Source organism: Macadamia integrifolia, chromosome 8, assembly GCF_013358625.1.
Source record: "Macadamia integrifolia cultivar HAES 741 chromosome 8, SCU_Mint_v3, whole genome shotgun sequence".
NCBI classification, from domain to species: Eukaryota; Viridiplantae; Streptophyta; class Magnoliopsida; order Proteales; family Proteaceae; genus Macadamia; species Macadamia integrifolia.
The window spans coordinates 6,578,830-6,592,633 of NC_056564.1; the positions used below are offsets into that span (position 1 = coordinate 6,578,830).

The following is a 13,804-nucleotide window of genomic DNA, read 5'->3' on the forward strand; positions in this document are numbered from 1 at the left end:
GTAAAATCTACGTTTAAAAAATAGGATCAGATTCTCATTTACTATCAATCCAACGTCATTATAGAAATTTTCTAAAAATTTCAGATGTGCAATCTAAATGATCCAAACTCCAAATGGTTGGATGTCAACACCAACCCAACCCTAGAAAAAAAGTGGAAAACAATAGAGTTGAACCTGTGACAAGAACTAACCCAAAAATATCACTGGTAGCAGGGAAAGCTGACCTAAATTTAATTTACTATATAACCTACAAAAAACTAGCATTCCAAGGCTTGAATATAACTCATCAGAACAGTCTGTCGTTAAAATATATATATATATATATATATCACTCATGAAGCAAGGCATAATGTTGATAAGAAAATAAAACTGAATGCAATACATGAAATGGAAAACAAGAGCTGATGTACCATTTGCATATTTGGGAGTGAACAAAATGTACATCACCAGAACATGTTTCTACTGACAGCTGCTGCACAATATCAAAATTTACAGTAGAGAGAAACGGATCCCGACCAATTTTGAGGATGTACATACTCTTTCTGGCAAAATCTCTGGTGAGACTGGAGATAAGAGTAATGATAGATACGCATCAAAATTTTACAACAGAATCTGAAGTTGATAAAGCTTGATGAATTTACAGAATTACAAGCATCTTCGGAAGATTAACTGAACTTGATAATGCCTAGCCATTGACATTGATTCTGCCTTGTATTTCCACCCTTGCTAGCACCGGTTAGCTCTATGAACAGTCAACAGCCAGCTGAAACCATTCATACCAATTCTATCAGACATTATAAGATTAGTTTCCAAAACACAACCCTTCTATAGCACTTGGGATCTTCATAACCTTGGCCCCGACAACACTAGCAATTGCTCATGAGTGTACAGTTCCGGTGAAGATGTATTCTAGGATAATAGCATGAATCAGCCTCCATAGTTTATCCAAGGTTAATTTTGGTCATTGCTGACTCAATCTTTTGAAATCCAAAAAGCAGCAAGTTCAGCATCGCATTCAATCAGCCAATATGAACAACTTTACAAGAAGGAATACTGGTAGTTGAAGCTCAGAGTTCCTTGATTTGTTAGGTTTTCTTTGGTTCTGAATCCATGAGGCAGGTCACCAGTTCTCCTTAACAATAATGAAGTTCACCATTGTAAGCAAACATATGGTTTTAATTTAACCACGTCAATCTCAGTCATTCTTTTGATCTATCCATCTCCAACCAAATCATTTTCCATGGTCCACCTTGGGAACCCAGCCTGCAAAACAAAAACATTGATTACAGAAAAAGAAAAGGCCTAGAAAATTTTTACAACCTGTAACATGATTAATATCTTTAAAAAGAATAGGGAGTTCAGTATCTACGTGAGATGCAGACCATCTACAGGATGAGCTTAGACACCATATTCTGCAGCTAACTAAAGCTAACACTGAACCAACTCGAATGCACCATCTTTTAGTTTAGGATCATTTCTCCACACATAACGAACATTCTACAGTTGACATTGAGAGTAGGGTTACGATTATTTGACCATCTGATTACTTACACTTCAGCATTGTGTTGCTGACTTCAGTGATAATCGTTAGCAGTAAAGTGTGGATGTTTCTTTTCGTTTCATATTTCACCTAGATCACAACACTTAGCTCTTAGGCATAATTTAGCATAAATGTTAATTTTTTTTCTATACTCAGTCATTGGGCATCAGAACAGAGCATAGGAAGGCTTTGCCAGGCAGAAAATGTGATAGCTAAACTAGGCTGTCATTAAGACACCTCAGATTTTGTGCCGGGTCCCTAATCCAGGTGGCAACTGATTTTCTCATTTAAATATTTTTATCCCTCCCCCGCTCCCCCCTCCCCAACCCAAGAAAAGAAAACGAAGACCCAAAATAAATAATATATTTTTTTTCTATTTAAAAGACTGGGCAATGTTTTGGATGGTTTTCATATATATATATATATATATATGTTTATATATTTTATATAACTGATATTCCTAAGCACTTTATTTATTCCTATTCTCAAAATAAGTTTATCTGTCAGATCATTAGGAGCTGAAATTATTGTAAATCCAGCCATGTAATTTCACTGGAGAAGTGAATGATCATTTGATGTTCATATTTTGAAATTGCGACCAATTTGACGATTAATGGTCAAATATCCACATGATCAAAGGAGTAATAAAAGATTCCCAATTAATTTTCCACTTATAAAACCAGTTAACAAATTCCTTGGCTCGAGTTTTAGACTACCTCCAAAATCCAGCAGCTACTCGCAGGGTCATGAAAAGAAACAACCCTGCCCAGACTCCAGCAAGGCCAAACATAGGAGCAGCCACCAATAGGAATACTGAAGAGGTCAGTCCAACAAACACCTGAGAATAATAAGATCCCCATCTAATGTCAGAGGATCCTAATTTCGAAGAGAAAACACATACATGGCGAAAGAAAAGCCAAAATATGAAAATCTGGCAACAGAGACAAGATATACCATTGAATATGCAGCATATGCAAAGTCTGATACACCGTAGTAGAGTCCATCAAAAACAAATGCAAGGGCATTCATTGGCTGAGATCCAGCAACAAACTGCAAAATCTTCTGTTACTATCGGATTGCCTTCACATACTTGTACCCATAAGAACCAGAGAAAATCTAAGGTACCCACCACCTCAACAACATGGAGGACAACATATGTACTTGGGGATCATCAATGCCAAAAAAATGAATTTAATCAGATAATCAAATCTGATTATTTTGCATCTTTTGTCAATAAAATCTAGAAAATACAAGATGGGATCCCAATAAACCAAACCATATTTGGATGACTAAGGTATTTAACAGTCAAATTGTTGGCAACAACATCCCCAGAAGCAAAACCCATACCTGTCTTGCTATAAATCTGTTTCTGTTTCTGGTACAGTGTGTGTGTGTGTGTGTGTGTGTGTGTGTGTGTGGGTGTGACAATTCCAAACCTCAGTTATAGTCAGACTGCATGCAATGGTTGGCACCTTGTTATGCTGAAGGATTTTCATTGTGTTGCAGCATGTTCATAGATGCATTGTGTTGTTTGACAGTTGTATGTAACCAGTTTTACTTAATTGGAAATTAACATACCTAACTTGGTCCCCAGACCCAAGTTAGTATATAGTGTCAGACATGGTTCTCAGTTTTGAAACTGACCGAAATCTCCGAGTTGTCTTGGTTTCGAGCTTTGTGAAACCCATGGTCAAAATGCATGGTTGAAAACCAATTTTTTCCCTTGGGTTTCAACCCAGGGAGGCCCAAGGTCAAAACCCAGGGTCGAAACCTCGAAACGAGATCCAAGTTGTCTTGGTTTTGGCCAGGGTTGAAACCGGCCTCAAAACCAAGATTTAGAACCTTCGTGTAAGATGGTCCAACTCCTACAAACATAGATGCACCTGACACCAGTACCTGGACCCATATGGCATAAATTTACACCACGATGAACATGGGTTCAGAAAGGTCAACTCATCTTATAGCTCCTCAATTTGCTCCAATAGATATTGCCATCAAGAATGAGAAACATCATTGGACATTGTCAATAGCGTTGGGATGACTGGAAAAACCTGCAGTAGACCTTAGGGGGACAAATCTTAGGCCATCATGGAATGTTTTTCTTTTCCCTCTCTACTGAGCTAAAATATTGAGTAGTCTGAGTTATGTATTTTATTCAATTTCTTAGGATGTCCTGAACTTCAATGGTTCTAGATATTGACTAAATAAATTAATTGGTATGGTATTCTATTTTCTTACAACTAGATCTATGATTTGTTTGTTTTATTTGAAATTAGTTGGCCAGAAAATACATAACTCAGACTACTGAAAAAAATGTCAAAATGTAACTTCACTCTAAAAAAATGTAAAAATGTAACTTCACTCTTCTTCATGCCCATTGTAAGATGATCCCCTTAGATGCAAGTAGATGGCTCTTCTACTTGAGCCCATTGAATGGTAAGTCCTACACATTGCAAGCCCATCATTTGCACCATATCCAGCAGGTACCTTAGCTTTCCTCTTCTATAGAAAATCATATACATAATGGAAGTTTCTCACCAAAACACCAGAGCAGGCAATTTCCAGAACGGCAGTATCTGTGCTAAATAAACCAGAGAAGGTCCCAAAGGCAAGGAACAAGATGACAGCCAAAGCAACACCTGTTACTAACCCAATCTGGTTGGACATTAAAAAACATATTAAAAAGGTCCTTCCTCAGCAGTAAATGTAGCTACCAAAGAAGGAAAGAGAGAAACTCAAAAGACAATTTCAGGAAAATACTTGACAATGGAGAAGCAATTAACCTGTAGAACTCTGTAAATTACGATACGTGATTGTCGATAATTCCCCTGAGAGTAACTGCTGGCAAGAAGAGCCTGTAGAAAAAAACATTGACAACACATGTAACAATACATCATCAAGAAAAGCTTAACAAGGAAAAATCAGTCAATTTCTGTATATCTGTATCAACTGTTTGAGAAAATTGAACCAATTTGAATGAACACAAAAAACCGGTCAATTTCTGTCTATCTTATTAACTGTTTGAGAAAATTGAGCCAAATTGAATGAAAGAGAATAAAGAACACAAATACACCTGTTGCTTATATTTACCTTTATTAGGGTAGCTTCAGGAAGATTGCAATATCTATTTCAGAACATTATTGGGTATCAAGAATATCAACAAACTATGACATTTTTGGACTAATGATACCCACCATTTGATCCTTTCATGCTTTATTCACTAACAACAGTAAATAAATCATGAAGAGATTCACTGCATGTTGTGATTGTTTTCCTTCATAGCAACGCAGGCAAAAAGATTTGGTTTTTGTAGGTTATGGCAGTTAACCTACAGAATAAACCAAGTGACATAATATCTTGATTATGAGGGCAAACATTTTGAGCGAAAAAGCCATACATTCCTCTCATTAATAGAAAACCACTTAAAATATCTCCCTCAAAAGGAAAATAAGGCATGCTCGAAGACAAATAAGCAAATGTAACACCAGTACAAGAAAACCCTGAAGTAAACCAACAAATATGACAAAACTTCAGCATTGGCCATTTTTAGCACATGATTTAGGATCATTTGGTGGATACTTCTAGTAGAGCTCCTAGGCAAGAAATTGAAACTTTCACTGTTGATAGTAAAGTCTATCACATTCATTTGAATGGTCAACAGAGGAGCACAAAAGAAGAATTAAGTCCACAAGGTGAAAAAAAGTAAAGCATGCTGGCCTTAAAGTATGGAAATCCCAGATGTGGTCTCCATGAAAAGGTCCACCCAATCACCTAACCAACTAGTTGCTCAGAATTGAGTGTCCCATATATCTGGGCCTGTCTGGGTATCCCCTCTTGAAACTAATACCACATATATCATAGGGGTAGCTGAGCTATGCTGGGATACAACTAACAAAGAAATCTTATTCTGTTCACTGATGATTTGAAATTATTTACCTGGCCGGCAAGTGCTAAGGCATCATTAAGCAGAGATATTGCCAGCCAAACTTGCAGGCAGATTTGATGACCAGCCATAGGAATTGGACCCTCCTGTGCAGCCATGGATGTTGATAATGTCATGGTTCCAAGCACCGCTATGGTTCTGCCAATTAGAAGACCACCTGCAAAATGACAACTAAATTCCAACCCAAGACGTAGTATCCTAGATGAGTAATGTAAACAATCTTGGTCATGAATGCTCAGCCCAAGGTGAGGCTGGGATATGCCAACCCTAGCCCAGCCCGTCTAGGCACAGCTCATCCCAGGCTTGGACAGACCCAATCCAGCCTAAAAATCTATCTCAATCTGCATAGATAGCTACAGAGATCAAACCACACTTTGAGGGGTTCAAACACAGGTCCAACAGTAGTAATTCACAAGTTTTATTGTCAAAAACACCCCATTAATCTTCGTAGAAATTTTTAACTTGTTTCTATAGAACAAAAAAATACTTTTGCATGGCCCACCTATTGTGCAATTGGATAGATGATGTGGCAATTCCTACCCTTGGATAGAGCACATGTTCTGGATAAGCCATGTGTCAAATTTCATAGCCTCATTCAATCAAGTACCCTCCCATGTATATCCATGCATCTTTGTAATGGTATGCAACCCTCTTGGTAGTCCATGCCCTAGTATGGACCCCCTTTTGGTAGTCCATGATTTTTAAAACTTTATTTTGTCCAGGAAACCAGCCCTCCAAACATAACCAAAACTAGCAGAAAGTATTTAAGTTCCATGTCCAGAAAATATTTTAGTAGATGTGCATTTAATATGAATTCCACCTAAAAAGATATTGTTGCACTTTTACGTAATGTTACCAAATGTTATTAAAATATCACTCTGAAATACCAAGATGTCATCATATTATAAAAGGTGTCTTTTCTATAAAGAGTAGGATGCATACCAGATGTTAGATATCTGGCAAGTCTCCTCCCTTGAAAATCCGGTGGCAAGAGGACTACTTTTGTGTTTAACTCCCAAAGAAGGATAAAAGCAATCAAATATCTGAAGACAAAACAGAAAAATTAAAGAAGAAAGTGCATAGTAATGGAAAGTAATAGTTTTATAAAAAGCCATGCACTGAGCACATTGCTATGCTAAATTTTTTACCACATTCTTGACGTACTCAGAAATCACAGTAGCAATTGCAGCACCACCAATCCCAATACCAAAGAGAAAGATCAGAATAAAATCCAATATTGCATTCAGGAAGTTCCCAGCACCTGATTATCCAAAACAGACGATCTTTAAATTTGTTCATGATACAAAAAACACAATAAGAGAAGAAAAGATGTTGCCAGGACCATCATTAACAAAATGTTCACTATAACAAAGTAACCGTAGTAAGCTCCTCAGCCAAGCTGTTAATTGTCAAAAATCCAGTCAAAAAAACACCAAAAGTAAATAGATTAGTGTAGAGGTTGCTACTCAAGCCACATTGATCACAACTGTTTTTAACATATTACACATGTAAAGCAAATGATAGACAACAAGACTATCTGACATGATTCCCTAAAAACAAGCCAGTTCAATGATGTCTACATATAACAACTTACTTAAGTGTATTGAACTACTATATATACAAGCAATATCATACCGTTGGCAATTCTGGAAATTTCTTATCATTTGAGTTGAATATAAATGATCTAGGTTGTGCATAATTTTGAAAATTTTAAACATGCAATTTTAAAACCTTATTGTACCAATTCAAATTACAAGATAGAAAATAAAGGGTTCATTACTTGCCTATGGCAAAAAGAGGTGTCTTTGTATCCATAAATCCACGAAAGGTTCCCTGAGCAGCTAGTGCAACTACCACTGGTGGTGCACCTAAGGCCCTCAAAGTAAGAAAATGTTCAGCTGGTAAACGCATAGGTGAATCCTGTAAAAGAGTATGCGCAAGTAAATATTCATCCAAAACAAACTCTTAAAACTGACACAATTCAGGATGCCTGATAATTCAACTCTACCAATTGAGAAATATGTCCAAGAAGGCCACTTAATTACTGAGAAGCAGCACAAAGAACAAACACAAATCTCAATGAGGAAGTGAATTATATAGCTGAGAAAATTTGCAGTACCCATCCCCCGGACCCCCAACCTCCTGTACAGATATATAGTAATTCCTCTAGTGAACAACAAACAACAAAGCTGAAGAGAGATAACCCCAAGGAGTAGCTCAGCTGACTAGGTCCAACACTTCACAATAAAGAGGTCATGAGTTCAACTCTCCTTCATAGAAGAGATAATGCATAATTCACCAAACACGTGGTATGTGCACAACAGCACAAGCAGGCAAACAGACCACTCTGGGATTGGTCCAAGTAAGATTTCAACACCAAAAATAATTTATCATAATATGGTAAACATCACATTACGAACATTTCATTTCTTCTATGGTATTTACCATTATTTTTCTCTTCAGGATGAAAGTAATGGATGGTTAAAATCATCTCAAATGGACAATTTCTGAGAAAATGACCTCCTTTGCAGTATTCATCTATTCCAACACCAAGATGAGCATGTACTGTAAGTGTTATCCCATTCCTAGCCTGCTCTACATCCAGCCAGACTAATAGTAAGATTTTCTGTGTTGAAGAATGCACACTAAAACACAGGAACAATCAAACAAGACTGCTAGTAAAACGAACAGATCGCCAGATATTTGTGCTACTACTGTTTTAGGGCCTCTATCCTGTTGCAACAAATTATGAATTGAAAAGTGGTACCCATCCAAATGCCAGACTTCTAAAAATGCAGGTTTTTACACATTCCAAAAGAGAACTTCATGATAAAATTATGGTCTGGTAAGTTCCTTACAATAAGAACACACTTTCCAGATCCCAACAGTGGCAAACAATAAGCAGTAGTAGTTCTGAAATTCTAATATCATGTACCATAACCCACATAGAATGTGAAGAAAAATACTTTCAATATTGGTGGTGTGGGGAGAAGTACAATGTACAATCTGTATAGACACTGTTCTATGTATTCACATGACGAGGCTATATGTAAATATGATCAGAACTAACTAGTGAATGAATGACTCCTTCATGACATGGTCTATAAGAGGCTTGTGTTGGATGCATTATGTTCTTTGCAATAACATTTAAGTAAATGTATACAATCCTTGTGACTACTAATTCTGGTCAAGGGTCATCTTATGTTCATATATTCATCAAAGGTCATAACAATCAGCCGCATAATGTACTGCCATTTGAAAAGATCCACTAGTAAGCTCCCAGGTCAAGTGTGTTATACATGCATTCAGGATAAAAAGATCAAACCATTTCTGTTGTTAGATTGGACTCAATTCAAATAGTACAGTATTGTGAGGACACCACCTCCGTTGAGGCACCCATGCTTCACTGAAATGCCAAGCCAACTTCAAGAATAGGTGCCTTGAACTAGGTTCGCATTTTTACCTCATAAAACAGATTAAACAACCCTGGATGCAAAAATCTCCAGATAGAGGGTGTCATGGCCCACAAACTGAAATTTGCGTATATGTGAGTCTAAACAACAATAGGTTCCACTAAGACTCCAGCAGTGATGGCTTCTATCAGACTTTCTCTCATCTATTCTATGAACTGGATTAGCATTCATTTTCAACACATTTTCCAGTGGTTGAGGCTTCTTCAAAGCTAGCATTTTCAAGGATTCCAGTTAAAGTTTGAACAGCTAAGACTGTTAGAAGGACTGTAGCCCAACCAAGCCAAAACCAGCCTAGCATAAATCTGGAAAACCACGGTAATAATACCAACTTGATTGCCACTTAACAAAAAGCATTTTTGAAAGAAAGAAGAAAAAAAAACAAGCCATCTGCAAAGAGCACCCTCTGGAAGCATAACTATGCATTATCAAGAAACTTTCCAGATAAGAACAAAAGCAAGAATCATCACTGAGGTGGGAAAGAGTGAGAGTTGGTAGGCAAGACAAGGAAACCTCTATGGTTTCAGAGTTCACCGAGGAAGCCCTCGTACAGGTATGGTACTTAAACATCTATCCAATTTTTTCCCTTAATGTTAAAAGCTAAAATTCTTGTAACAGCTAGATTTTGTAATGTATAATTAGATTTTTGCGACGTACAACAGGTATACCCATGATATTCATTAAGAACCCCGAACCAAAGGAGAGTGCAGTGGCTTCTGCAATGCCAATACCAGCTGCCAGAGCTAAAGAAGTTGATACTGCAGGAAGAAATCTCTTCTTTTGCTTATAATCTGAGGCATCTAGAGGCTCAGAACCAGAAGAAAAACCTCCATTACCTAGTATCAGATCAAGATTAAGAAAAAATAAAATATCAGAACAATCCAAGAAAATATATATATCAAAAGAATAAACAATGGTGTATATACAAGTGAAATTGTGAAACAAATCTTAGCAACTAATACAGATTGATTAGTTCATACTTGCACCACTTGTGGAACTAGCATCAATTCTCTCCATAACCAAGGCCTGCTCTTCAGCAACAAAAGATGTTGTGATGTTAAGCAAGGGGATATTAAACAACTTCGACACCAGATTAAACACCGAAATCGACACTCCAACTGCTGCTAATTCAACCGATCCTACACAACAAAGAGCAGGACAGGTTTAAATTCATAATATATGATATGGTATGACAAAGGTAAAAGCAAAAAACCTGAAGCTCATTATCATTTATGAATTCAAACAACCCTTTATGCATGGCCCAGTGGCTCATAAGCAAAGAGGACCTATATATACAAACTTTGTTTGACAAGATGGTATTAAATAACCCAACAAACAAGATGCTTCTGTCTGTCCCCTGCCCCATTCCCCAACCTGGGTGGGGTGTGTGGTGTTTGGGGTGGTAAATCAACCCAACTGCGAAGTTAAAGCTCACAAGTATAATCCCTTAAACTCCTACATCCTTATGAAGAGTAGAACAAGTTTATCTGTTGAAAATCGAAATAATAAACGGTCCACCAGTTGCACGATCAGGACCACATGAATTGGAATAAAAAATAATATGAAATTCGATAACAATAACCAACTGACATACCGATGTGACCAACAAATGCGGTGTCGACCAGTGAAGCAATTGGATCGGCAGCCAGAGATAATGCAGCAGGCACTGCAATTGACAGAATCTCCAATCCAAGGTTATCAATCTTAAATAACTCCCCACACATTCTGCATGAATTCAAACATGAAACTCAAGACACCAACAAATTTTCAGAATCCAAAGCTAAAGCATTCAGAATACCTTAAGCCGCGGAGAAGACGAGAATCAGAATTGAGGAAGGAAGAACTAGGGGAAGGATTCATCTTCGGATTTTCCATGGAAACATCGATTCCATCACGCTTAATCGGAACTTTTGATTCTTTTGCGGGATCTTCCAAGGGACTGACATGATCTTTGGGAGGTGAAGATCCAGGAATAGCTCGAAGGCGACTGGCAGAATTGGCAGTTCTCTTGAGAATTGGAGATTTATATGGCCGAGTGGTGGAGCAGCAGAAGCATGATCGATTCTGATGCGGCGAGTATATACAGAGAAGAGGATGAGATAGGGCACTCGCCATTTTCCAGTTTACGCCAAGTGACTATACAGAGACGATCGTTCACAGAAGCGCAGAAGAAAAGAGAAGGGAAGTGAGAAGTCCCGGGAACCATAAATTTTCACAACGGATATAACGGACGGATAATGAGTTAGAAGAAATATCTTTTCCTTCTCAATGGGCCAGCCTGGAAAGCCCAATTGATCTGAGCAAGGCAAAAACCCTAGCCCATTATAATGTTAGGGTTTACTTCAACCAGTGATCTAGAAAGCCCATTGAACCTAATACTTGTCAGAACAAAATAATGCGGTTTTAGAGGCATGAAGACTGGCATCAATTTAGGCCAAGGTTATGAAAATTGGAATTTAATGGAGTATACTAAGGTATTAAATATTTAAGCATGTGTTAATAGTTTCTTGGAAATCGTGTCAAATAAATTGAGAATATACAACTTATCTTAGTGGCTAAATATTTGAAATGAAGCAATCATATATCATAAGAAAGTTTTTGCATAATGCTCAATTATTGGGCCACTGATCACTCTCCTTAAGATTGTAATCATCCTCCATAGTGTAATACGGATTCTCACAAATCGACCTCCAAGATAAAATAGTCTCTTAGGCCTTTTAGTAGTTGTTGCATTTACTTATGAAGTCACATCGAACACACTTAAATTGTGTTCAATCAACATTAGGAATAAAACCCAAAAATCTCTCAGAACAGTAACTAAGAGGCAAATCAAAAAAAGAGAGAGAGAGAGAGAGGGAATACAACATTGTCTAGACTATTCTTAATCTATAGAGGAGAGATTTCTCCTTGGAAACAAGTATCCAAGAGAGCTTAAAAAATGTGGCTTTTGGAGAGAGAATATACAACAAAATAGCAGTTATTGATATCCAATGCATTAAGGATGATGAGCACACAAATACGTGTGTGCGCAAATAAATCCCAAATCCCCTTTGAGAAAATAGAGCATATATAATGAGTCTTTCTTCCAAGGAACATTACCTTTGTAGTTTCTATTATATATAATATGAATTACACTCTATTCTCCTTTGTAACCAATATGAGGAGTAAACATTTTCCATTACTTTATTTTATAAGAACCAAAATTACATTAGATCTTGGATTCAAACATTATGGAAGAGAAAAGCTAGGAAAAGCACCCCCGCAAAAGAAAAAATCCTTTTTTTAGATTCAATTAATAGAAATGCCACTAGATCCCAAGCAAGACCCACTGCAGTTCGACAAGAGGGCCTGGGCTACACTTGTTATGGTATTACAATTACTATTATTATGGCTGCATTTAGTAATCATCCAAAAAAAGGTTTCTAACGATTTTTGTGTTTTATGGGAATAAAAATTCGAAATAAAGCGTTTGGTATCAACTTGGTTTTTTTTTTTTTTTTTTTATCGAAAAAGAAAAAAAATGCTAGAAACGTAAAATAATGGAATGACTAAACCTTGTTCCATCATTTTGGTTTCATTCCTAAAAAATAAAAGATAAAAAGTAAACAATTAGTGTAATTCTTTATGAGACAGGTTCACAAAACACAATTTTTTGTTTGAAAACAGTATTTTGACACATAAATTGAAAATTTTATTTTTAATACAAAATGTCGTTTTTAGAACTCAATGACTACCAAACATAACCTATTATCTTTTCAAGATAGTGAATACAAAAGTCAAACCAACAAATTTTCTTAGACTTACACTAGAGTTTAATCTAATTATGCAATATAGGTTAAGAAGGTAATCAACAATTAGTAAACTTTATATATTTCACATGTCTAATATCAAGCTACTACCATCACAAAATATGGTTGACACAATATAAACTAGGATAGCAGCCCCACCACCTAGCGTAATAAATACTCTTCTAAGTTTCAACCGCACCTTAGTCGTCTATCGTATTATGTCACTCCCCCAAAAAAATGGTCTTCGTCATATTAATTTTTTTTTTGTTAAAAACAAAACCAGCCTCTACTAGGGTATGGTTGCGTAAAAAAAGACAAAAAAGTTTGACTTATGGAGGCTGGAGTGAAGAGCTCTCTAGGTTAGAAAGCAATGTTGCAAGAGCACTAAATATGATTTTATGTCTTTATGTAGTAGTCATAGTTATTTAATATTCATGTTATAAGCTTGCCACTCCATCCATTTGGAAATAATATTTTTATATATATATTTTTAAAAGATATGAATAAAAAATACATATTTTATAATAAGTTCATGTTTGAAATATATATTATATAATTAATCATGTAGATCAAGAAAACTTTGTCCTTCTATATATGGGATTGCAGCATTTTTCAAGTGACACTTATACGGTCAATTCGTGTATTTAAAATTTTATACCTTCTTTTGATTGTCATTTTTTTTTTATTCTTAAAGTTTTTTAAGTTAGGGGTAAAATAGGATTTTTAAATTAAAATTGAAAGTCATTTATCATTATGTTATTATCAAAAGATGTCATTGTCTTGCATGTTTTCGAGTTACACACAATTTACTCTCATTTGAAGAATGCTAAAAGATAAAAAAAAACAATATTACAAATTATTTGATACCTTAAGAGGTGTGAGTAAGAAAACCCCATGATATACATGGATAAAAAGGTTATTGGGATCCTCATGGAGGGTATGCTATCACCTTCTCTCTCTCTCTCTCTCTCTCTCTCTCTCTCTCTCTCTCTCTCTCTCTCTCTCTCTCTCTCTCTCTCTCTCTCTCTCTCTCTCTCTCGTCATTGTATGAAATGATCTCGTT

At 36.3% G+C, this 13,804-nt stretch overlaps 1 protein-coding gene across 2 annotated transcripts; it reads right to left on the reverse strand.

Moving 5' to 3' along the window:
• Nucleotides 1-388: 388 nt before the first annotated feature.
• Nucleotides 389-11,160, reverse strand: LOC122087267 (protein DETOXIFICATION 44, chloroplastic). 2 transcript variants are annotated; one of them, XM_042656339.1, is made up of 13 exons: nucleotides 10,752-11,160; nucleotides 10,548-10,678; nucleotides 9,934-10,092; nucleotides 9,611-9,789; nucleotides 7,268-7,403; nucleotides 6,648-6,744; nucleotides 6,426-6,526; nucleotides 5,477-5,640; nucleotides 4,324-4,395; nucleotides 4,079-4,195; nucleotides 2,495-2,590; nucleotides 2,257-2,378; nucleotides 389-1,263 (listed from the first exon to the last, which is right to left on the reverse strand). In XM_042656339.1, the coding sequence occupies exons 1-13, from the start codon at nucleotides 11,066-11,068 to the stop codon at nucleotides 1,200-1,202; spliced, it is 1,755 nt and encodes a 584-aa protein (XP_042512273.1). In that variant the 5' UTR covers nucleotides 11,069-11,160; the 3' UTR covers nucleotides 389-1,199. The 2 variants fall into 2 exon arrangements, with proteins under 2 accessions (XP_042512273.1, XP_042512272.1); XM_042656338.1 differs by having other exon boundaries at nucleotides 5,477-5,654; nucleotides 6,632-6,744.
• Nucleotides 11,161-13,804: the final 2,644 nt, after the last annotated feature.